Below are 22,855 nucleotides of genomic sequence, written 5' to 3' on the forward strand. Positions count from 1 at the left end.
TCTCATTCCTGTCATTCAGCAGGAAAGGAGAAAGGAGAAGAGACAGGCATTGCCATTTCCTGACTCATAAGGTGCTCAGATCACTTTCACTTGCATGCATTGGGCAATACCAGCTGCCTCAGGTGCAGGGGAGGCTGGGAAATGTTGTCTTTGGTAGAGCACTCTTGAATTCACATAAAACTCGGGGGTTCTCTAAGTAAAGGAAGAAAGAGAGAATAAATATAAATACAGCTAGCTGGAGACTTTGCCATTTCTGCTTTTTGGCCAGTTAGGTGATTGTGTAATGGCTGGATCTGTGGCAGCCACTTTATGATCATGAGGGGAGACAGTACTGATACACTGAAGATAGAGGAGTAGCCAGGTGGAAAGAGCCTAGAACCACTATGACATCACACTTTTGAAACCAGCACTGTTCAATACAAGTGTTATGTGAGCCACATATGTAATTTTAAATTCAAGTAGCCACATTTAAAAAGTAAAAAGAAATATATGAAATAATATATGATCAATAAATATACGAAATATATGAAATGATAAAGAATATATCTGAAATATAATTTCAACAGATAATCAATACAAAAATTATTACTGAGATTTTAGCCTTTTACAGTAAACAAAAATTCTGTACATACATCCATCTACTCCCTAGCTCTGTTCTCAGAAAGAATAGAGACAATGGTATTCCTGTAGCAATCAGCCCACCTAGTACTTACATCCTGGTCTCTAAATACTGCTCTCCACTGAAAGTAACCAGATCTTCTTGGAGAAATGGCCCTTTACAGAACTGGGGCAGGGCAAAATTTACTAAAAATCTTATTCCAGGGGCGCCTGGATGGCTCAGTCAGTTAGCCATCCGACTCTTGATTTCAGCTCAGGCATGATCTCAGAGTCGTGAAATCGAGCCCCATGTTAGGCTCTGCACTCAGCAGGAGTCTGCTTCTCTCCCTCCCTCTCTCTCTCTCTCTCTGCCCCTCCCCCTAAAATAAATAAATATATATATATTTTTTAAATCATATTCCAGAAAGCAAGGTGGTGCTCAGAGAATGATGGGGACACACAAAAGGACATAGGCGCCCTCTTGAAAGTGTTCCCATTGACCTGATCAGGGACAACTGGAACAGCGAAATAAATGAGAGTAAGGAATTACAATCCACTGAATAAAATAAGCCATGAGTCCATGCTGATAGAAATTAATCGGTAAATACATAAATGAGGGAGAAGAGAAAAGCTCTTCCTGACAGTAGAATGCCAGCTAAAAAATGTAGAAAGAGAATGACTGGTTGGTAACTGTCCTGACAGTAACAACCAGGCGAACACCATCAGTGCATGCTAACACGAACAGGTTGGAGTTTGAGAAGGAATATGCATTTACATTTACCTAGTTTTCAAGTCTCCCCCATACTCACTTGTTACAAAGAGGAAATAGTCACTTTACAGCGGAGAAACTTGGCAGGCACCATCTGAAAAAAATTTTTAAAATAAAAATCCCTCAATTTCTGCAGTATATTTTATACTTCGAGCCCAGCTCAGCTTATACTAGCTTCGTATCAACGGCTTCGCTAGCGATGTGTAGCCCGTGGACCATACGGGACCCTGCTGTTCTGGACTTCTTGGGTATGATGACAAATGTTCTTCTTATGAAGGCATTTTAGTGAATATAATTTTATAATAGAATGCATCGAAGTGATCCACTCACATGCCCTCAGAGAGAACACACATGTACACAATCACACATCTACTGCGGTAGGCTGCATACTGGCCCCCCAAAGATGCCCACCCCAATCCCTGGAATCTGTGACTACTTATGTTACGTGGCAAAGGGGTTTTGTGGATGTGATTAGGGTTTGTGGACTTTAAAATACGGAAATTACCCTGGATTATCCTAGTGGGTCCAATCTAAACACTGAGTCCGGAAGAGCAGAGAACTTTCTTAGGCTGGAAGTAGAGAGAAATGTGCCAGAAGGGGGAAGTCAGAGACATTCCAAACGTGAGGACTTCCCATGCTGTTGCTGGCTCGGAGATGTAGGGTCCCATGCGTCAAGACCAGAAAGAGGCTACCAAGAGCCAAGGATGGACGCTCACAACGTCACAAGGGAACGGGGACCTCGGTCTTACAACCACAAGGAACCGATTCTGCCGACAACTTGAATGAGCTTGGAAACAGGTTCTTCCCAGAGCCCCTCCCCCCCACCATAAGAATCCAGCCAGCAACACTTTGTTCAGCCTTGTGAGACCCACAGCAGAGAAACTCTCGAGCCCACCTGGATTTCTCACCTGCAGAAATGTGAGATCTGTCTTACTTGGAGATGCTAAGTTTGCGATAATTGGTTACGTCAGCAAAACAGAAACAAAAACAAAAACAAAAAACCTAAAAATTTAGTCCACACAAACATACAGTCCCACACCACAAGGAGCATTGTTTCCTCATTTTTTTATTTGCGCAATTTTTATACAAAGTAGAAAAATAAACATTTTATTGGGTCCGCGTTTAAGAATCCATGCACATAAATACATAAATAATGACTGGGTGGCAATACATTAAGAAAAGTGGTTGATGCATAAATAATATCTAAGATGTCAGGGCAGGGTGCAGGTGGGTCTCGGGGATCACACACACAGGTCTCCACTGGCCACACATTTCAGGTCCCGGGTGAGGAGGCGGAAGAGGTTGAACATGACAGAGGCTTCCAGGCAGCTGAGGGACTCCTGTGGGGGAGGAAGGGCTGGGTCAGTGGCTGCCTGTCATCTGGGCTCCCAGTTGTCCCCAGACACTGCTCACTCCCTGGTCACCCACCTTCTTTGCAGCCTCGTGGAGCCGGTGCAGCCGCTGCTGGAGGCGGCCTCGGGGCTGGGGCCCTGCTGGGGGCTGAGCCCCGACCTGTGGGCAGAGGAGGGTGGTGTGTGAGGCAGGGCCTGGGACGGAGGGGGAACGTTCAGGTGGTCAGAGCGCAGACAGGGCCTGGGTGCCTCCCCCGCTCCCCCCAAGCACTCACACAGGCCTGGAGCTCGGAGTGGATGTGGCGCAGTGTGTGAAGGGGCTGGTCCAGGATGCCCCCCAGGGACGAGTCAGCCATGGTCTCCAGGACCTTCAGGGTCAAGGCCACCTCAGCCTCCAAGACCACGGGGCGCTCCCACACCTGAGGATGGGAGACAGAGACAGATGAGAGTTGCGCACGAGAGAGGACAGGTGGGGTGGACTGAGGCAGGGACAGATGACAGTAGGGGGACAGGTGAGAGGGCACAGCCAGTGTGCTCAGGGAGGGGAAGCGGTGTGTGGTGCTGGTGGGGAGGGGAGGAGAGACGGACACGTGAGAAGAAGGGGCGGCCTAAGGAGCCAGAGGAGCAGGGCCAGGGGAGGGCAGGGGTGGGCCTGACTGTCCCCTCACCTGCAGCTGCTGCAGGTCCCAGGTCCTGGGGAAGAGGCGGGGGCGGCAGCTCCAGGTCTTCAGGGAGAGCGACTCTTCCTGGAAAGCAAAGGCAGAGGTCAGCCCCCAGCAGGAGGGACAGAGGGGAGAACACTCCAGTAGGACTGGACGATGCTAACAGCAGGAGGAGCTGAGGTTAACTTGCAAAAGGGTGATAGAGGCACCTCCACTGCGGGAGGGGTGAGTCTGCCCACTGCGGGACTGGGGGAGGTAGCGCGAGGGAAGGGCGCAGGTCCCCCTTTGGGGGAGGGGAGCATGGTAACCCAGAGAGGCAGGGTGGGGAGGTTAGCCCACAGCAGGCAGGGCAGTGGGGAGACTCACAAAGGTGTCCTTGGCCCTCCTGAAGGCCTGCAGCTCTTGCGGGGACAGAGACTGGAACTGGGCCAAGTGGCAGCCGCTTGCATCCGGGAGGACCCCGAGGGGCTTGGGGCCAGGAACCGCTCCTGCCCTGGTCAGCGCCATAATCATCAGCACCAGCAGGCAGCCCACAGCCATAGCTGTGATACAGAAGGACAGAAAGGTGAGGGGTCAGGGAGCATCAGGCGCTGAGGTGAGCTGAGGGTCACAGACCACGATAGGGGGCTCACCCAGCTTCGTTCCTGGACCCTGGTCTCCTTCAGCAGATAGCGGAATCTGGAGGTTCTCTTAGAAGCTGTCACCTGGGGTCCTCACTCAGTCTTGTTTGGCGTCTCTGACTTCAGTGTCCTCCTCTGGATCCCAGCAGACTGCTCTGTCTGTCTGTCTGTCTCTGAACTTCCAGCTCTGCCTGAGATGTGATTCCCACCTGAGCTCCATGGTGCAGCTTTTTTAACTTGGACAGATGGGCAATTCCAGCTGATGTAGGAAAAGTGAAAACACAGCCACCACCAGGGGAGGCCCCAGGCTGGGGAAGCCCAGAGCCAGCTGAGCCACGGGAGCGAAAGAGGAACTGGACTGTGATTCAGTGTTTACCTGCGTGAAGGTGAGTTCTGAAGATGAATCGTCGGGACTGGGGCAGCTTCAGCCCTGTCAGGAGGGGTCACGGTGCCTGGAAAGGGCTAGATTCAGGCCTGGGGTGGGAGGGCACAGAGGGACTTGCCTTTCTGCAGGGTGCTTTCATGCAGGGAGGGGAGGGAAAAGGCACCCTTGGGGGCTGGTGCCACAAAGAACTTGGAACTTCCAAGAGGGAGGCTGTGTAGGGGAGGGGAAAGGCTGCTGGGCGCAGGAGGAGAGAGTCAGAAAGGCAAAACACCAGAGAATTAGGAGAGGACACCGGCTCTTTCCCCACCTGTTCCCACCTGCTATTGACAGAGAGAATGGAGGGGAGGAGAAGAGCCTCCAGGAACATTTTTCATTGTCCAGGCATGAAGGACCCAGGACTATGACGCTCTGCTAAGGAACTGGGTGTGCCCAAGGACTTCAAGGGAACCAGCTCTGTTGTGACAAATGCCTTCGTTTATGCACCGAGTACTTATTCAGTCCCAGGCACTGCCCAAAGTGCCAGGAATTGAGCACAGAAAACAAAGAAACAAACATAAAACAATCCTTCACAGAGCTCATTACTAGAGAGGAGTACCAGACAGTGTTGGGGGTGGGGGTTGGGGTGGGAGCACAAGGTATGTATTATGTCAGGAAACAGAAAACGGGGGGAGGGAAATCATGCAGAGATGAGAGCAGAGTGCAGAAGGAAGTTTGTATTCATGAGGTGACCTGAGAAAATGACGTTTGAGCAAAGTCCTAAAGGAAGTGAGGGAGGGAGCTACGTGAAGATGTGAAGGAGGAGCCTTCTGGGTAAAGGCAACAGAAGGTGCAAAAGGAAAACAGGACACCCCCCCCCCTTCTGTTGAGCACTTGTATGTCTCACCTGCTCACAGAGGTTTTGCCACAATGTAGAATTGAATATCCACATTAACACCAAGCACATATTGTGCTTTGCGTACATTGTAAATAAGTAGTAATCTGCAGGGACTCAGAGAGGTTAAGAGACCTGCCCAAGGTCACACAGCAAATAAGTGATGAGGGCTGGATATTAATGAATTTTGTCTGACACCTAGACAGTATCCACAGCAGTCTCTAGCCTTTCTGTAGTTAGATCTTCTGAACTTGGAGGTGATGAATTTTTTGGAGAGAAAATATTAAGTCCTTTTTGACACTTGACCCCCACTGTAACCCCTCCTTTCCTTCATTCATAACTCAAGAGAGTGTAGACAGAAGTCCTCAGCTGGGAAAATCTTTGAGCTCTGACATATAAAATTGTTTTAAAACCAAGAGCAGGGATGTACCCAACTCACCTACCAGCGCACTGGTCAATTTCTGTCAATTGCAGGGGCCTTAATTCAGGGGAGAAGACACCGCATCAACAGTGAATTCTGCAAACTGACATCTTATCTCAAAATTCCTAAACTTCGTACTTATTTTTCTCACAAAGGCAGTTCAGTGGGGTGGTTCAGAGCACTTCCAGACCCTGGAACTAAAGGGTCTGGGGTTCAGACCTGGCGCTGACCCTCACTAACTGTATGACATCGAGAATGAAGCATGCAGTTAGCAACAAAGATCGCCAGCCCACAAATCTGGACAAGTTAAAAAAGTACAATTGTTTGTGTACTTATGTGTGTGCGGTTATTTAATGGAGATCTCTTAAGACCACACTATGACCTCACCTGGAAGCTTTATAAACACTATTTCAATGTACATTGCTCACTTGCAAGGACAGTATAATAATGTCATTGTATAGATGAGAAAACCAAGGCTCAGAGAGAAGGTATTTGCCCAGAGTTACTCCATAATTAAATGGCAAGGTCAGAAATGAAATTCAAGTCATCTGATTTCCCTGGCTCAGCATTTTTACTGAACAGTGCACCCCAAAATGGTCACAGGGGAAACAACCAACACAAATGCAATAATATTTAATAACTGGCAATAAATTAACACCAGCAGACCAATAGCGGATAAACACGGGAATTTTGCAAATACAAAACACCCATAAGTAACAGAATCCAAAAACACTACAATAACTTAACAACTTTAAGACCTTTCACTACCAAACCCCTCAGGGAATGTATGGGGCCTCCCCACTGGGGAGATTCAAGAGTCACAGATTCATACAATCTCAAAGTGGGAGTTGAAGGTTCAAATCGGGGGGCGGGGGGGAGAGAGTTTCTGGGATTCTGGTAACCACAGAAGTAGAAACTGGTCCATGGTACGTGGGGGTCAGCGACACTTGACCCCCACCGTAACCCCTCCTTTCCTTCGTTCACAACTCAAGAGAGTGTAGACAGAAGTCCTCAGCTGGGAAAATCTTTGAGCTCTGACAATCTTTGAGACTCTAGACTCAAGTCTCTTCTAGCCACACCAGGCGCCTGGAAGATCATAGGGCAACGCGTCCCACGGAAATATCGCTGCATCCGGGGAACTCAGGGTCTTGGGGAAAGCGCCAGCGCCTCCGGCCCTCAGTGCAGGTGGGTGGAGGTCCGGCCAACGCAGGCTGAGAGTCCCCCGAGCCTCAGCGCCCACCGGCTGAGACACCCGCCTGCTCCAATGCGCCAGCAGAAGGCAGCCCCCGCAGCCGCCCGCCTGCAGAGCTGCGGGTCCCAGGCGCAGCCGCGGCGGGGATCAGAGACAAGGCCCCGAGTTCGCCACCAGCTTCAGGTCCCACGTGAGCAGGCGCAGGAGGTTGAAGATGACGCTGGCTTCGTGGCACCGAGGCGAGTCCTGGAACCCGGGAACCCGGGAAGGAGGCGGAGCCGGGTTGAGCCAGGAATTCCCTTCGGGACAAAGTCCCCTCCAGTCGCTCACCGCTCAGAGTCTCAGCTCCCATCCCGTGTCAACCTCACACGGTCCTCCCTGCGGTCTAACCGCCCCACCGCCCGCGCCACTCACAGCTCTCCGTGTTTGGGGACGCCTCCTCGGTGGCCGCAGGGACTTCCTCCACGAGCCTGGCCGCACCAGCTCGAGCTGCAGGGGAACACGAGGGACATGGAGACGGCGAAGAACCGAGTGTCCCGGGGACTCCGCCCGTCACCCTCCCGGCCGCAGACCAAAGCCCGGACTGGGAGACCCCGAGACCACGCGAACCGTGCTGCGGAACAGCTTGGCCAAGCGGGTGGGCCTGGGCTGGAGGCCCGGCGGGGCGGGGGGCGCAGAGCGAGCTGGGGGGGCCCGAGGGGCCGGGGGCGCGGGCGGCACTCACGCAGGCCCCCACGTCCCGCCGCGCGGCCGCCAGCAGCTCCAGGGTCGGGCGGGTGCCGGGGAACCGCTCGGGGCTCTGCAGACGGCTCAGCACGGCCTGGGCGTCCGTCAGGCCCCGGACCACGAGGCGGAGGCGCGCGCACGACTGCGGGGGGAGCCGGCGGCAGTTAGAGAGGCCGCGCCCCCGGCCCGCGCCGTCCCCCCCGCCCCGCCCCCTCCTTCCCTCCCGCCCCGACGGCTCGGCCGCCTCACCCAGGGCCGCGGAGGATCCCTCCTCGGGCGGAAGGAGCAGTTGCGCGGCCGCCAGCTCAGCGTCTCCTCTTCCTGCGGGACAAGGGCGGGGCTGAGGCTGGGCCTCCTCGCCACGCCCCCGAAGCGCCGCGACGGCGGGGATTCCTGCACGTGGGACGCGCCTGGCCGCGACGGTGGTGCGCACTGTGCACGGAGCCCCGCAGCTCTCCGAAGGCGCGAACGGTGGCAGAAGGCACCCCGCCCGCCCCTTGCCCGCCGGCCCCTTGCCCGGACGTGGAACCGAGCCCGCCTGCAGGGGGCGCCCTGGGGGGGGGGCGACTGGCACAGAGGCGGGGCCGGGGCTCAGCGCCCCCCCTCCCCTCCCCTCGGCGGCCCGCAAGATCTGGTGCTCAGAATTCTGCCGGAGATCCGAGCCGCCCTGCCGGGCGCTAGGGCGCAAGGGCCGTCGCAGACCGGGACCGGCGCCTGGGACCCGGCCGGCCCTCGGGCTCGGGGGGGGGGGGGGGGGGACGGGGTGGGGAGGTCTGGGCATCACTCACGTAGCGGTCCCTCAGCGCCTTGACGGCCGCCAGCGCCCTGGGGTCCAGCGAGCGGTAGTGTGACAGGAGGCAGCGCCGGGGCGTCGCCACGCCCGCCATCAGCAAGACCCACAGCGCCACGGCCACCGCGGCTGCGCCCCTCGGGCCCATCTCTGCTCCTGCAGAAGGCGCGGGACGGCAGGCGAGAGGCCCAGCCCCGGCCTCTGCTGGGCCTCGCCCAGGGGCTGATGCTCGGAGCGCCGGCGGCTGGCGGCGGGAGAGGAGGAGCCCGCAGACCCCCTCCGGCCGTCGGCGTGTCTGCGCTCCCTGCTCCCCTGCGGAGTGCCCTCGGTGCCTCCCTGGTGCGGCAGCGGGACCTGCCTCCCGCTGGCCCCGGCGTGGTGCCCACCTCGGACAGCGGTGCCTGCGCCCTCCATGGCGGCTTTATGTGAGCGGCGGGGACCCGGTGAGCCACCGGGCTTTCCCTCGTGGTCCCGCTCAGCTTTCCGAACGTCAGCGCTGGCCGCGGGCCGGGTGGGATGCTCGCCAGCGGGTGAGGACTTTACCCGCGCGCGGGGCCGTGCCAGCCATGACTCTGCCCTGACCCTCTCTCCTGAGCCCGCTGCCCGTGTCTGTTTGCTGGACAGCTGTTTGTCTCTTCCGCCTGTCTTGTCTTTCTTCTGCACTCTAGGAATGAACTGAAAACACACCACTTCCTTCCCTTCTGAGCCCCCACACAAGTGCCTGCCCTCCGGGAGTTCCCACTGTGGGTATCTAGTGCCCCGTAGGCAGGGTCTTCCGATCCTTACATTCCTGTCTTTCTTGTTTTATCCTTCTCTCTCACCCTGAAAACTACGCCCTGGGTTCTGTCTGGCTTTTCCTCATTCAGGTCTTCCTGAGTCGGCTATTAAATGATACCTATTCCTTTCCTGATTATAAATGTGAGTGTGCTGTTGAAAAGCGGAGTATCAGACATGAGTTTTTCAATCATGGTTAATAATCATCATGGCTGAATCGCACTGAACACTTCCCATCCGCGAAGCCCCACTTGAAGTTCTTCTCTTGTACTTACTGCTTTATTCTCCTCAGCAGCATGGCCACATAGGTCCTCTTCTTAGCTGACATTTTGTCAATGAGGAAACTGGGATACAGAGAGGCTAGGAGTCCTGCCTGAGCTCACACAGCTCCTAGATGTGGCTTTGGGACTGTCTGGGTTACTGTGGTGGTGCTCGGTGGTGCTTTATTGTCTCTCATCTATGGAGACTAATCTGCCCACGTACAGAATCGCTGAGGTATGTTCTGGGCAAGTTCAACCAAGCTTCCTCCATGAGGCCACCTCTAACTAATGATAAGTAAATTCATTAATAAATATTGATAATTACAGGCAAGTCGTGACTTTTTCAGATGGAGGTCTTCCTCAGCATTATGAGAGAATTATTTTGTTTTTTCAGTGTAGGTCTTCTTATTCAAAGGCATAGAGGTTTTTTGTTTTGCTTTTTTTTTTTTTTTTAGAGAGAGCGCGCTCGAACGCTGTCTGTGGTGGGGGCAGAGGGAGAGAGAGAGAGAGGGAGAAAATCTCAAGCAGACTCAGGGCTGAGTGCAGAGACCAACTCAGGGCTTGATCTCATGACCTTGAGATCATGGCCTGAGCAGAATTCAAGAGGGAGATGCTTAACTGACTGAGTCACCCAGGCGCCCCAAAGGCACAGAAGTTTTAAGAAACATCACAATGGTTGAAATGGAAGAACTCCAAAAAATCATGAGGGAAAATCTATGGAAACAGTAGAAAGGATCCCCCGAAGTGTCCATCCAGCATACTTTCTAAGTTTCCATTACCTCTCCCCCCCACCCATGCCAGCATCCCCCATTTCAGTTGGAGATTCAGATGGTTTTGGGAAGGTGATTTGCCCCCCCGCCCCAATCTCTGTAATGGGGTATGTGACCGGGTTGCAGCCATTTGCCTCAGTTGTCCCCATGGCTCCAGTGATTGGGTTTGTTATGGACATGCAATCTAAACCAGTCCAGTCAGAATAAATCTCAGTCCTGGACATCTTGGGGAAAGAAGTTGTATTCTGCCTAGTGAAGAAGAAGAAAGTGTAAAGCCAGGTGAGCTGCTAGCACCCATCTAGAAATTTGTAAGTGTAAACCGCCTTCCCACCTGTGGAAAGGAGACCCAAAAGATAAAACAAAATTGGGAGGCTCGTGATGTCCTACAGGATAACCCTCACCTAAAGCCTCACCTAAACTCTGGAGTTCTAGTTTTAGAAGTCCATATATTGTCCATTGTTCAAGCTGGCTTGAGTTAGGGTTTTGGTTATTGGCCATGAAACGTGTCCTTAACTGATAGACACTTTGGGGCTGAAATGCAAGCACATGTCTTCAAAGGCTGAAGAACTACAAGTAAAGTTGGTAATGGCAGGAAGAGTGGAGTGCTGTGGAATTGGGCACAGAGATGCAGCAGGTAAAGATTCTCGACAATCGGTAATTCAGCTCTGAGCCCCGCAATGCAGGCTATTGTGCTTGAATGATGTACAGTAAAAAGTACATTTAATACTGTTGAATGTTTGTCCCCTCAAAATGTAGAGGTCGAAATCCTAATCAACAAAGATGATGGTATTTGTTGGTGGCCCCTTTGGGAGGAGAGGAAGTCATGAATGGGGTTAGTCCTCTTATGAAAGAGATCCCACAGAGTTCCCAAGCTCCCTTCCACCAGGTGAGAACTTGGCCTCCCAGAGGAGGGCCTTCACCTGACCTGGCAGGCACCTGATCTTGGACCTCCCAGCTTCCAGCACTATGAGAAATAAATTCTGTTGTTTACAAGCCACCCAGTCTATGGTATTTTGTTAAAGCAGCCCAGTGGACTGAGACAAATACCAACCTAATAGAAAGGTTTTTAAATTTAATTTCATTTTATTTACTTGAGAGAGAGAGAGAGACCGAGAGCACCTAAGCAGGGAGGAGGGGCAGAGGGAGAGGGAGAAGCAGACTCGATCCCAGGACCTGGAGATCATGACCTGAGTGGAAGGCAAACGCTTAACCAACTGAGCCACCCAGGCGTCCCTAATGGAAAGGTTTCTTGGGACCCACTGTTTGAGACTGCTATTCCATTACAAAAAGTGCACACACATACACACACTGTGTACGAGTAAAACTGAGGATCTCTTAATAAGATGGGCAAATTTTATCAATGTCAATTGCCTGGTTGTGATATTATACTATAATTTTGTAAGATGTAATCATTGGGGGAAACTGGATAAAGAGTGCACAGGATCTCTCTGTATTATTCTTATTTTTTAAAGATTTTATTTATTTATTTATTTATCAGTGAGAGAGAGCGCCCACAAGCAGGGGGAGCGGCAGGCAGAGGGAGAGGGAGAAGCAGGCGCCGGATGAGCAAGGAGCCCAAGGCGGGACTCGATCCCAGGACCCTGGGATCATGACCTGAGCTGAAGGCAGACGCTTAATTGACTGAGCCACCCAGGTGTCCCTCTCTGTATTATTTCTTACAATAGCATGCAAAGCTACAATGATCTCAATAAAAATTCCAGTGAAAAAAATTCACAAAAAAAAAAAAAAAAGGAATATCCAGATAGCTGGTGACCTACCCAGATGCATAATCTGGGCCAAAGTGGGCAGGTTAAGGGAACCAGCAAGGGATGGCGTTGTACCCAGAGGCTAGCAACGTGGAGAGCTGGTGCCATCATAGCGAGATGAGGCTGTAGACAGTGGAACAGGAACACAGCCGCTGTCAGACCTCAGCCCTACAGGGAGGGAACAAGGAGGACAGAGAATAAATACCCCAACCTTGCTCACCTCCTCCCTTTAATCTCCTGCCCGCACTTCCCATTGGCTGAACCCAACCATAAGCCAGAGACACAGATGCAGTGTCTGAGGGCCCAGTACAGGCTGGAAAAAAGATCTGGTAAGTAGAGATTAGCAGCAGAGTAGCAGAAGGTTGGAGGGCAAGCCCAGCATTTTACTCAGCCATATCAGCGGGTCTAGAGGTCAGATCAACATGCTCTACCTTTTAGAAAGCTCTCAAAATTTTTTCATCCTACCAGGAATTAAGGAATCAATGGGCTAGCATTTCCCCCATATCCAATGAGTTGTTTTTAAATTTTTTTAAAAGATTTTATTTTTAAGCACTCTCTACATCCAGTGTGGGGCTAGAACTCATAACCTGGAGATCAAAAGTTGCATGCTCCACCAACTGAGCCAGCCAGGCACTCTAAGTTGGTTTAAATTTTTATTTTTTTATTTTATTTTTAAAGATTCGATTTATTTTTTGACAGAGAGAGAGACAGTGAGAGAGGGAACACAAGCAGGGGGAGTGGGGGAGGGAGAAGTAGGCCTCCTGTGGAGCAGGGAGCCTGATGCGGGGCTCGATCCCAGGACCCCGGGATCATGACCTGAGCCGAAGGCAGACGCTTTAACAACTGAGCCACTCAGGTGCCCCTGGTTTAAATTTTTAATTACTCAGGAAGAATTCCCTCTCCTTGTAAGGAAATAAAATATTATTTTTTAACGGTTTTATTTATTTAGTTAGTTAGTTATTTTAAAGATTTTATTTATTTATTCATGAGAGACAGAGAGAGAGACAGAGGCAGAGGGAAAAGCAGGCTCCCCGCGGAGCAGGGAGCCCGATGCAGGACTCGATCCCAGGACCCTGGGATCATGACCTGAGCCGAAGGCAGACGCTTAACCGACTGAGCCACCCAGGCGTCCCTAATGGTTTTATTTTTAAGTAATCTCTATACCCAACGTGGTACTCAAACTCAAAATCCCAAGATCAAGAGTCAGGAAGCTCCATGGACTGAGCCAGCCAGCCGCCCCGGGAACTAAAATATTATTGATGAGATTGAATATTCCAAGGATCATCTCCCCAGTTCCCATGCCCTCCCCAGAGACACCCCCTATTAATCAACTTGGGATATATATGTTTGAAAACCCTTTTTATACATTTTGAGATACACCATATAGCTCCCGAAGCAATATATAATACTTGTGTGTGATTGCGTTGATTAAGCTTTTTATTTTGATCTAATTTTAGATTTACACGCAATTTTAAGAAATAGTACAAAGAATCATATGACCTCACTGATATGAGGAATTCTTAATCTCAGGAAACAAACTGAGGGTTGCTGGAGTGGGGGGGTGGGGTGGGAGGGATGGGGTGACTGGGTGATGGACACTGGGGAGGGCATGTGCTCTGGTAAGCGCTGTGAATTGTGCAAGACTGTTGAATCTCAGATCTGTACCTCTGAAACAAATAATGCAATATATGTTAAGAAAGAAAAAAAGAAGAAGAATGTAGCAGGAGGGGAAGAATGAAGGGGGGGAAATCGGAGGGGGAGAAGAACCATGAGAGACGATGGACTCTGAAAAACAAACTGAGGGTTCTAGAGGGGAGGGGGGTGGGAGGATGGGTTAGCCTGGTGATGGGTAATGAGGAGGGCACGTTCTGCATGGAGCACTGGGTGTTATGCACAAACAATGAATCATGGAACACTATATCTAAAACTAATGATGTAATGTGTGGGGATTAACATAACAATAAAAAAATTAAAAAAAAAAAAAGAAAGAAATAGTACAAAGAGATCCTATATACCCTTTACCCAGTTTCCTCCTGATGGTAACATCTTGCAAAATTATAATACAATATCACATTGATACAGTTGGGATACAGATAATTTTATCACCGCAAAGGTCCCTCACCCCCTTCCGTCCCTTCCATAAGCCCTTGCAACCACAAATCTACTCTGCATTTCTATAATTCTGTCATTTAAAAAAAAAGATTTTATTTATTTACAAGAGAAAGAGAGAGCAAGAGGTGGGGGAGGGGCAGAGGAAGAGGGAGAAGCCGACTCCCCGCTGAGCAGGGAGCCCACATGGGGCTCTATCCCAGGACCCTTGCATCATGACCTGAGCCGAAGGCAGATGCTTAACTGCTTAACCGACTGAGCCACCCAGGCACCCCTATAATTCTGTCATTTCAAGAGTGTTATATAAATGGAATCCTATGGTGTGTAACTTTTGGGGATAGGCTTTTTGCACCCGGCATAATTCCCTGGAGCTTTACACAGACAGTTGTGTATCGAGAGTTTGTTCCTTTTTCTTGCTGAATGGTATTCCATGGTACGTACGTACTGCAGTTTGTTTAACTATCACCTGTTAAAGGACATCTGGATTGCTTCTGGTTTTTGACTGTTACAAATAAAACTGTGATAAACATTCACATGGGGGATGTTGTGGGAACATAAGTCTCCATTTCTCCGGGATAAATGTCCAGGAACACAATTGCTAGGTCATGTGGCGTTTGCATGTCTAGTTTTTTAAGAAACTGCTAACCTTTTTTCCCAGGGTGGCTGTACAATTTCTGCACTCGCACCAATGATGGGTAATCAATTTCTCCTCCATCCTCACCAGCATTTGATGTTGTCATTATTTTTTGGTTTAGCCATTCTGATAGCTGTGTAATGAGATCTCATTGTGGTTTTAATTTGCATCTCTCTAATGGCTAATGGTGTGGAACATCTTTTCATGTGCTTATTTTCCATCTGTGTATCCTCTTTGGTGAAATGTCTCTTCACATCTTTTGCCCATTTCCCATTTGGACTATTTACTTTTCTTAAAGTTTTATTTATTTAAGTAATCTCTACGCCCAACATGGGGCTCGAACTCATGACCCCGAAATGAAGAGTTGCACGATCCTCCCACTGAGCCAGCCAGGCACCCCTGGACTGTTTAAGTTTTTACTGTTGAGTTTTCAGAGTTCTTTGTATACTCTAGGTACAAGTCCTTGATCAGATAGGTGGTTTGCAAAGATTTCCTCCCAGTCTTTAGCTCGTCTTTCTGTCCACTTAACATGGTCTCTCGCAGAGGAAAAATTTTCAGTAGTGTCCAGTTGATGAATTGTCCTCTTACAGATTGAGCCTTTGGCGCCAAGCCTAAAAACTCTTTGCCAAGCTCTAGATCCCAAAGATGTTCTTTGTGATTTTTTTTCCCTAAAAGTCTTATAGCTTCATATTTTACATTTAAGTCTGTGATCCATTTGAGTTACTTTTTCTTTTAGGTGTGAAGTTTAGATCAAGGTTCACTTTTTGGCTTGTGCATGTCCAACTACTCTAGCACTGTTGGTGGAAAAGGCTATTTTTCTCCACTGAACTGCTTTTGCACGTGTGAGTACTTCTGAACACAAGTAGCTCCACACTAGGTGTATTGTTCAGCAGTGTACTTTTTTTTCACTCTCTAGTATGTCGTGAAGATTCTTCCATGTCAATACATATAGATCTGCTTCATTCTATTTAATGGCTGCAGGTCTACCTTAACCTGGGATCCACAGATCACCCCCACAGTAGGACTCAGGGGAGGCTGAACTTGCATGAGAAAAAGATGCATTTTCATTTTCACTGGTCTCTAACTGAAAGTTACCATTTCTTTCCATTATCAATGTAAGCAACAAACCACAATAGTAATAGCAGAAACTGTGACTTTGTTGCTAAAAGAAATCACAGATATTTTCACGGTCCATTACAGATGTGGCACATGTCTTGATATATCATTTACTCTCATTACTACCTCAAAAGGATAGTAGTTGTTAAACCTATTGCAGTATCTTATTACTTAATGCATTGATAAAGAGGCATATGCATTACTTATTACAAACTTGCTTTTATGTTTTGGTAACTGTGTTTCAATATAATGAGTTTTCTTCATAGTCCTGTGTATTTAATATTATGCATTAAAAACACATTTCTGAACCAATACATCATTTTAGCAAGGCTGCAGGACACAAGTTAACATAATAAAGTCTATGGTTTTCTTGTATAAAAGTAATGAACAGGGGCGCCCTGGTGGCTCATTCGGTTAAGCATCTGGCTCTTGGTTTCAGCTCAAGCCATGATCTCAGGGTCGTGGTTGGGCTCTGTGCTCAGCGGGGAGCCTGCTTGAGGATTCTCTTCCTCTGCTCCTCCCCCAACTCTCTCTCTCAAATAAATAAATGAATCTTAAAAAAATAGCAATGAACAGGGGCATCCAGGTAGCTTAGTCAGTTAAGCAACCAACTCTTATTTATTTATTTATTTATTTATTTGAGAGAGCACGTGCATGAGTGGAGGGAGGGGCAGAGACAGAGGGAGAAGCCAACTTCCGGCTGAGCAGGGAGCCCAACTTGGGGTTCCATCCCAGGACCCTGAGATCATGACCTGAGCCGAAGGCAGACCCTTAACTGACTGAGTCACCCAGGCGCCCCAAGCGACCAACGCTTGATTTCAGCTCAGCTCTTGATCTCAGGGTCATAAGTTCAAGCCCCTTGTTTGTATGATATAACTCACCATGTGACTCACCATGTATCATAGATCTCAATATAAAGTGCAAAACTATAAAACTCCTAGAATACAGCATAGGAGAAAATCTAGGGGACCTTGGATATTGGTGATGACTTTTGAGATACACCAAAAGCACAACCCACGAAAGAAAAAAATCGAGGAGGTAAACTTTATTCAACTTAAAAACTTCAGCTGTTAAGAGAATGAACAAATTGCTACCTTCCTCTGCACCAGCCTTGAGAACAATGGCTTTAATAAAACCTGGAGGTAACCTCAATGCCCACCAAGAGGGGATTGGTTACTAAATGATGCCATTAGAATGGAAGCCTTAATAGTGGTATATGTGGGATGTTTTCCTTTGCCCCCCCCCCCCAGCATCACTCTTTCCAGTGACTGCTTCCCCCCTGCTCCAGAGCCCAGGAGGCTGGCCTTTGGCCTCCATTGGGTGCAGCCAATTGGAGGCCTCACAGTAGGCCCAGGGAGAGGAAAGAAGAGTATTTATTCTCTGAGAGGTCAGAGTATATTTAATCCCCAGGCTTCCTCCCTGCAGGGTCACGAAAATTTGTATATTTGTCCATCCTGGGAACAAGATTTTCCTTCCCAGGTCAAGTAATCACTCCCTCCCCTCTCCCTTCCCCCTGGGAGTAAGGAGGACAGACCTTCCCCCATCCGGGGCCCCAAGGCCTTGCACTGCCCCTCATCCTTTACCTTCACCACCCAAACCCTTTGTAAATACTCCTGGTATTAAGCTCACCTCAAATTATCCTAAATGGATTGGGCCATCTGTTTCCTGCTGGGACCCTAACTGGTACAGTATAATTAAAGACGTGGAGAAATGCAAATGAGAGAGAATGGTAAGACATTAAAAGCAGGCTACCAAACTGTATACAGCCTGATCTCAGTCTAGGAGAAATTATTCCTAGAAAGAAAAAGAAGAGGGTGTGTGTGGAGGGGAGGGAGATAGTCCATGGAATTGCTACTGATTGTTTAAAAGAATTACCTCCAGGAAGTGGGATTAAAGTCTTCCTTTAACTCTCCAAGTCCAACGTTTTGTACTGACTCTTCGGATGTGTTACTTTAGTAATCAGGAAACATATGCACAGGAGCGCCTGGGTGGCTCAGTTGGTTGAGTGACTGCCTTTGGCTCAGGTCATGATCCCTGAGTCCCAGGATGGAGTTCCAGGATCGAGTCCCGCATCGGGCTCCCCACTCGGTGGGGAATCTGCTTCTCTCTCTGACTCTCTCCCCTCTCATGCTCTCTCTCACTCTCACTTAAATAAATAAATAAAATCTAGGGCGCCTGGGTGGCTCAGTTGGTTAAACAACTGCCTTCGGCTCAGGTCATGATCCTGGAGTCCTGGGATCGAGTCCCACATCGGGCTCCCTGCTCAGCGGGGAGCCTGCTTCTCCCTCGGACCCTCCCCCCTCTCATGCTCTCTCTCTCTATCTCATTCTCTCTCTCAAATAAATAAATAAAATCTTTTAAAAAAAAATAAATAAATAAAATCTAAAAAAAAAAAGGAAACATATGTACAAATAAACAGGCATAAAATTTCTACACATTGGAAACATGGTTCCAGAGCCAGGCTGAGGGGAGAGAGGTAGGTGGTGGAGTTATCGATGGGTATTTTTTCTCCTTTACGCATTTCTGTATTTTCCATGAACCAGCATTGCTGATGTTATCAGAAAAAGTAGATTTTTTTTTTTTTTTTTTTGGACAGTAGTTGCAAGGTGAAGTAGATTTTATTTGTAAACTAAAACAAGGAGATTGAGACAGACAGAGACAGACAGAGGGATCCTGGGCTGGATGATTGCTAGAAAAAGGAACGAGATACAGACGGAGTGAGACAAAATCAGAGACAGAAGCAAGAACAAGAGCCACGGGAGGCCTCTACACAGGGGAGAACAAGGAATGGAATGAGATGAACAGAGACGGAGAGAGAGGACCGAATCAGATATGTAGCGGCAATTATGGCTTAGAGAGAAAGCCTTGGGGCCCGACAGTGTGTAGGTTCAAATCCAGCCTCCCTCAGGTACTGGCTACCTTGGAAAAGTTCCTTCATTTTACTGTACCTCACTTTTCCCATCTACAAAATGGAGTTAATAATAGGGCATCCCTTGCAGAGCCCTTTTTTGGGTATTAAAAGTGACACCTTGGGGCACCTGGGTGGCTCAGTCGGTTAAGCGTCTGCCTTTGGCTCAGGTCGTGATCCCAGGGTCCTGGGATCAAATCCTGCATCAGGCTCCCTGCTCAGCGGAGAGTCTGCTTCTTCCTCTCCCTCTGCCCCCCAGTCATGCTCTCTGTCTCAAATAAATAAATAAAATCTTTTTTTAAAGTGACACCTGTGTATGGATTACTTACAACAGGGTCTAGGACACAGTAAGCCCTATACAATGGCTGATTGCTGTACAGCCACTGGATACAGTTCTGTATTATATATAGACCGGAGATAAGGACGCCGAGGCTGACGACAAGAAGAGAGGGTACAGAGTGGGACAGGGACCAGAACTGATGGCAGATTTCGGGGCAGAGTCATGGCTGGCACGGCCCCGCGCGCGGGTAAAGTCCTCACCCGCTGGCGAGCATCCCACCCGGCCCGCGGCCAGCGCTGACGTTCGGAAAGCTGAGCGGGACCACGAGGGAAAGCCCGGTGGCTCACCGGGTCCCCGCCGCTCACATAAAGCCGCCATGGAGGGCGCAGGCACCGCTGTCCGAGGTGGGCACCACGCCGGGGCCAGCGGGAGGCAGGTCCCGCTGCCGCACCAGGGAGGCACCGAGGGCACTCCGCAGGGGAGCAGGGAGCGCAGACACGCCGACGGCCGGAGGGGGTCTGCGGGCTCCTCCTCTCCCGCCGCCAGCCGCCGGCGCTCCGAGCATCAGCCCCTGGGCGAGGCCCAGCAGAGGCCGGGGCTGGGCCTCTCGCCTGCCGTCCCGCGCCTTCTGCAGGAGCAGAGATGGGCCCGAGGGGCGCAGCCGCGGTGGCCGTGGCGCTGTGGGTCTTGCTGATGGCGGGCGTGGCGACGCCCCGGCGCTGCCTCCTGTCACACTACCGCTCGCTGGACCCCAGGGCGCTGGCGGCCGTCAAGGCGCTGAGGGACCGCTACGTGAGTGATGCCCAGACCTCCCCACCCCGTCCCCCCCCCCCCCCCCCCCGAGCCCGAGGGCCGGCCGGGTCCCAGGCGCCGGTCCCGGTCTGCGACGGCCCTTGCGCCCTAGCGCCCGGCAGGGCGGCTCGGATCTCCGGCAGAATTCTGAGCACCAGATCTTGCGGGCCGCCGAGGGGAGGGGAGGGGGGGCGCTGAGCCCCGGCCCCGCCTCTGTGCCAGTCGCCCCCCCCCCAGGGCGCCCCCTGCAGGCGGGCTCGGTTCCACGTCCGGGCAAGGGGCCGGCGGGCAAGGGGCGGGCGGGGTGCCTTCTGCCACCGTTCGCGCCTTCGGAGAGCTGCGGGGCTCCGTGCACAGTGCGCACCACCGTCGCGGCCAGGCGCGTCCCACGTGCAGGAATCCCCGCCGTCGCGGCGCTTCGGGGGCGTGGCGAGGAGGCCCAGCCTCAGCCCCGCCCTTGTCCCGCAGGAAGAGGAGACGCTGAGCTGGCGGCCGCGCAACTGCTCCTTCCGCCCGAGGAGGGATCCTCCGCGGCCCTGGGTGAGGCGGCCGAGCCGTCGGGGCGGGAGGGAAGGAGGGGGCGGGGCGGGGGGGACGGCGCGGGCCGGGGGCGCGGCCTCTCTAACTGCCGCCGGCTCCCCCCGCAGTCGTGCGCGCGCCTCCGCCTCGTGGTCCGGGGCCTGACGGACGCCCAGGCCGTGCTGAGCCGTCTGCAGAGCCCCGAGCGGTTCCCCGGCACCCGCCCGACCCTGGAGCTGCTGGCGGCCGCGCGGCGGGACGTGGGGGCCTGCGTGAGTGCCGCCCGCGCCCCCGGCCCCTCGGGCCCCCCCAGCTCGCTCTGCGCCCCCCGCCCCGCCGGGCCTCCAGCCCAGGCCCACCCGCTTGGCCAAGCTGTTCCGCAGCACGGTTCGCGTGGTCTCGGGGTCTCCCAGTCCGGGCTTTGGTCTGCGGCCGGGAGGGTGACGGGCGGAGTCCCCGGGACACTCGGTTCTTCGCCGTCTCCATGTCCCTCGTGTTCCCCTGCAGCTCGAGCTGGTGCGGCCAGGCTCGTGGAGGAAGTCCCTGCGGCCACCGAGGAGGCGTCCCCAAACACGGAGAGCTGTGAGTGGCGCGGGCGGTGGGGCGGTTAGACCGCAGGGAGGACCGTGTGAGGTTGACACGGGATGGGAGCTGAGACTCTGAGCGGTGAGCGACTGGAGGGGACTTTGTCCCGAAGGGAATTCCTGGCTCAACCCGGCTCCGCCTCCTTCCCGGGTTCCCGGGTTCCAGGACTCGCCTCGGTGCCACGAAGCCAGCGTCATCTTCAACCTCCTGCGCCTGCTCACGTGGGACCTGAAGCTGGTGGCGAACTCGGGGCCTTGTCTCTGATCCCCGCCGCGGCTGCGCCTGGGACCCGCAGCTCTGCAGGCGGACGGCTGCGGGGGCTGCCTTCTGCTGGCGCATTGGAGCAGGCGGGTGTCTCAGCCGGTGGGCGCTGAGGCTCGGGGGACTCTCAGCCTGCGTTGGCCGGACCTCCACCCACCTGCACTGAGGGCGGGAGGCGCTGGCGCTTTCCCCAAGACCAGACCGAGTTCCCCAGATGCAGCGATATTTCCGTGGGACGCGTTGCCAAGGTTGCTCAGGAAAAAACTTCAAACCTTGGTCCACTTTGGCCACTGACAACGCCCCCCGTGCCGTTGTCCCAACCCCCCTGCGCCCCGCCAAGTACCCAGAGACAGTCTTACTTATGTCATTGCTTGGGTTATTCTCACCATAACGGGGCTGGACCTCTGATTTGAACCTTCAACACCTCCTTTGAGATTCTATGAATTTGGGAATTTGGGACGCCTGGGTGGCTCGGTGGGTTAAGCTTCCCACTCTTGATCACAAATGTCAGAGTTCCCCGTTATTGTGATATTTTGGGATCCTGCTATTTATGTGTCCTGTCTGTATGCCCTGCCTACCTGTGTTTTCACCAGTTTCTCCGGGTGTTTATTTTCACTTATTAAATGGTGTTACAGTTAACTAGTTGGGAGCAATCATTTGGAGGTGGTGTGAAGTGGAGGAAAGCCAACTTTGGACTCAGACTTGAATTTGATACCCAGATGGGACATTTATTTGCCAAGTTACTTTTAGTAATATACTAGCCTTTTCTGGCCTATAGTTTCTGCATCTGAAAATAGCCTAGTGACACTTCTCTTGGAAAGGTGGATTTACCATCCATCCACCCATTCAATCATGCACTCATTCTACATGGGTCCTATTTCCTGGTTGCCAGTTATTTGCCAGGTATTGGGGTACAGAGCCGCAGCCCCTGTCTTCAGGGAGCTCCAGACTGGGGAAGGAGCCAATCATCAGTTTGAGGAGCAGAGAGGAGGCCCGTGTACCGGAGTCCAGAGCTCCACAAAGGGGTGGCTGGGAGCGAGGTTAGCCAGGTAGACGAGGGCCAGGCCCTACGGCTTCTGTGAGATCTTCAAAGCACTTGGATCTCCTGGAGGATACATAGCGAGTCCTTGCAGGGTTTTTAAGCAAGGAAGCCGCTGCTCCAATTTATGTGTCTAATGTTCTGGCCTCCTAAGAGGAGAGGGGACTGGCATGCCTAGGAGTGGATGAGGGAGTTTAGGTGTGCTATGATGGTGAGTTAGGTCTCAGTGGGGCAGAGAAGATGGTGCGATTTATTCATAACTTTTGTGGGTTCAAAACTATATATGCAAAGCAATGAGTTCTTGACCTGATAGGTAGAAGTGTCTCCAGTATGATAAAGAAGACAGTATGATTGTAGTGGTTACAAATGTGAACTCTGGGGCACCTGGGTGGCACGGTTGGTTAAGCATCAGACTCTTGGTTTCAACTCAGGTCATGAGATCAAGCCCCAAGTAGGGCTCCGAGCACTCAGCATGGAGTCAGCTTGAGACTCTCTCCCTCTGCCCTTCCCCTTCTCTCTCTCTCTCTCAAATAAATAAATAAATCTTTAAAAAATGTGAACTCTGAGGTCCGAGAGAGCTTAGAATCTCAACTCTGCTCACCTAGTTACTGTGTGACCTTGGGCAAGTCACTTCAACCCTTAGTTTCCAATGGGTAA

General features: G+C 51.7%; 3 protein-coding genes across 3 annotated transcripts; 1 reads left to right on the forward strand and 2 right to left on the reverse strand.

Annotated features, from left to right (window-relative positions):
• Positions 1–2,607: 2,607 nt before the first annotated feature.
• Positions 2,608–3,920, reverse strand: LOC118537481 (interferon lambda-3-like). Its single transcript, XM_036094899.2, has 5 exons — positions 3,747–3,920; positions 3,387–3,464; positions 2,994–3,137; positions 2,795–2,878; positions 2,608–2,706 (listed from the first exon to the last, which is right to left on the reverse strand). Exons 1-5 carry the CDS (start codon positions 3,918–3,920, stop codon positions 2,608–2,610), a joined length of 579 nt encoding a protein of 192 aa, XP_035950792.2.
• A 3,096-nt stretch (positions 3,921–7,016) lies between these two features.
• Positions 7,017–8,799, reverse strand: LOC118537463 (interferon lambda-4-like). The gene is made up of 6 exons (XM_036094857.2): positions 8,772–8,799; positions 8,384–8,541; positions 7,845–7,916; positions 7,594–7,737; positions 7,284–7,358; positions 7,017–7,115 (listed from the first exon to the last, which is right to left on the reverse strand). The coding sequence occupies exons 1-6, from the start codon at positions 8,797–8,799 to the stop codon at positions 7,017–7,019; spliced, it is 576 nt and encodes a 191-aa protein (XP_035950750.1).
• Positions 8,800–19,378: 10,579 nt separating this feature from the next.
• LOC118537462 (interferon lambda-4-like) lies at positions 19,379–21,162 on the forward strand. The gene is made up of 6 exons (XM_036094856.2): positions 19,379–19,406; positions 19,637–19,794; positions 20,263–20,334; positions 20,442–20,585; positions 20,821–20,895; positions 21,064–21,162. Exons 1-6 carry the CDS (start codon positions 19,379–19,381, stop codon positions 21,160–21,162), a joined length of 576 nt encoding a protein of 191 aa, XP_035950749.1.
• Positions 21,163–22,855: the final 1,693 nt, after the last annotated feature.

The sequence above is a fragment of the Halichoerus grypus genome, chromosome 15, assembly GCF_964656455.1.
Source record: "Halichoerus grypus chromosome 15, mHalGry1.hap1.1, whole genome shotgun sequence".
Classification (NCBI taxonomy): Eukaryota; Metazoa; Chordata; class Mammalia; order Carnivora; family Phocidae; genus Halichoerus; species Halichoerus grypus.

Excerpts from the sequence above, each read along its gene's own strand:
- LOC118537462 (XM_036094856.2), top strand. The coding sequence starts at position 19,379 with ATGGAGGGCGCAGGCACCGCTGTCCGAG. Across the intron at positions 19,407-19,636 it reads CGCAGGCACCGCTGTCCGAG|GAGCAGAGATGGGCCCGAGG; the intron begins GTGGGCACCACG and ends CGCCTTCTGCAG. Across the intron at positions 20,335-20,441 it reads GGGATCCTCCGCGGCCCTGG|TCGTGCGCGCGCCTCCGCCT; the intron begins GTGAGGCGGCCG and ends CTCCCCCCGCAG.
- LOC118537481 (XM_036094899.2), bottom strand. The coding sequence starts at position 3,920 with ATGGCTGTGGGCTGCCTGCTGGTGCTGATGATTATGGCGCTGACCAGG. Across the intron at positions 3,465-3,746 it reads GGAGGGCCAAGGACACCTTT|GAAGAGTCGCTCTCCCTGAA; the intron begins GTGAGTCTCCCC and ends TTTGCTTTCCAG. Across the intron at positions 2,707-2,794 it reads TCCACGAGGCTGCAAAGAAG|GAGTCCCTCAGCTGCCTGGA; the intron begins GTGGGTGACCAG and ends CCTCCCCCACAG.
- LOC118537463 (XM_036094857.2), bottom strand. The coding sequence starts at position 8,799 with ATGGAGGGCGCAGGCACCGCTGTCCGAG. Across the intron at positions 7,917-8,383 it reads AGGCGCTGAGGGACCGCTAC|GAAGAGGAGACGCTGAGCTG; the intron begins GTGAGTGATGCC and ends CTTGTCCCGCAG. Across the intron at positions 7,738-7,844 it reads GGGATCCTCCGCGGCCCTGG|TCGTGCGCGCGCCTCCGCCT; the intron begins GTGAGGCGGCCG and ends CTCCCCCCGCAG.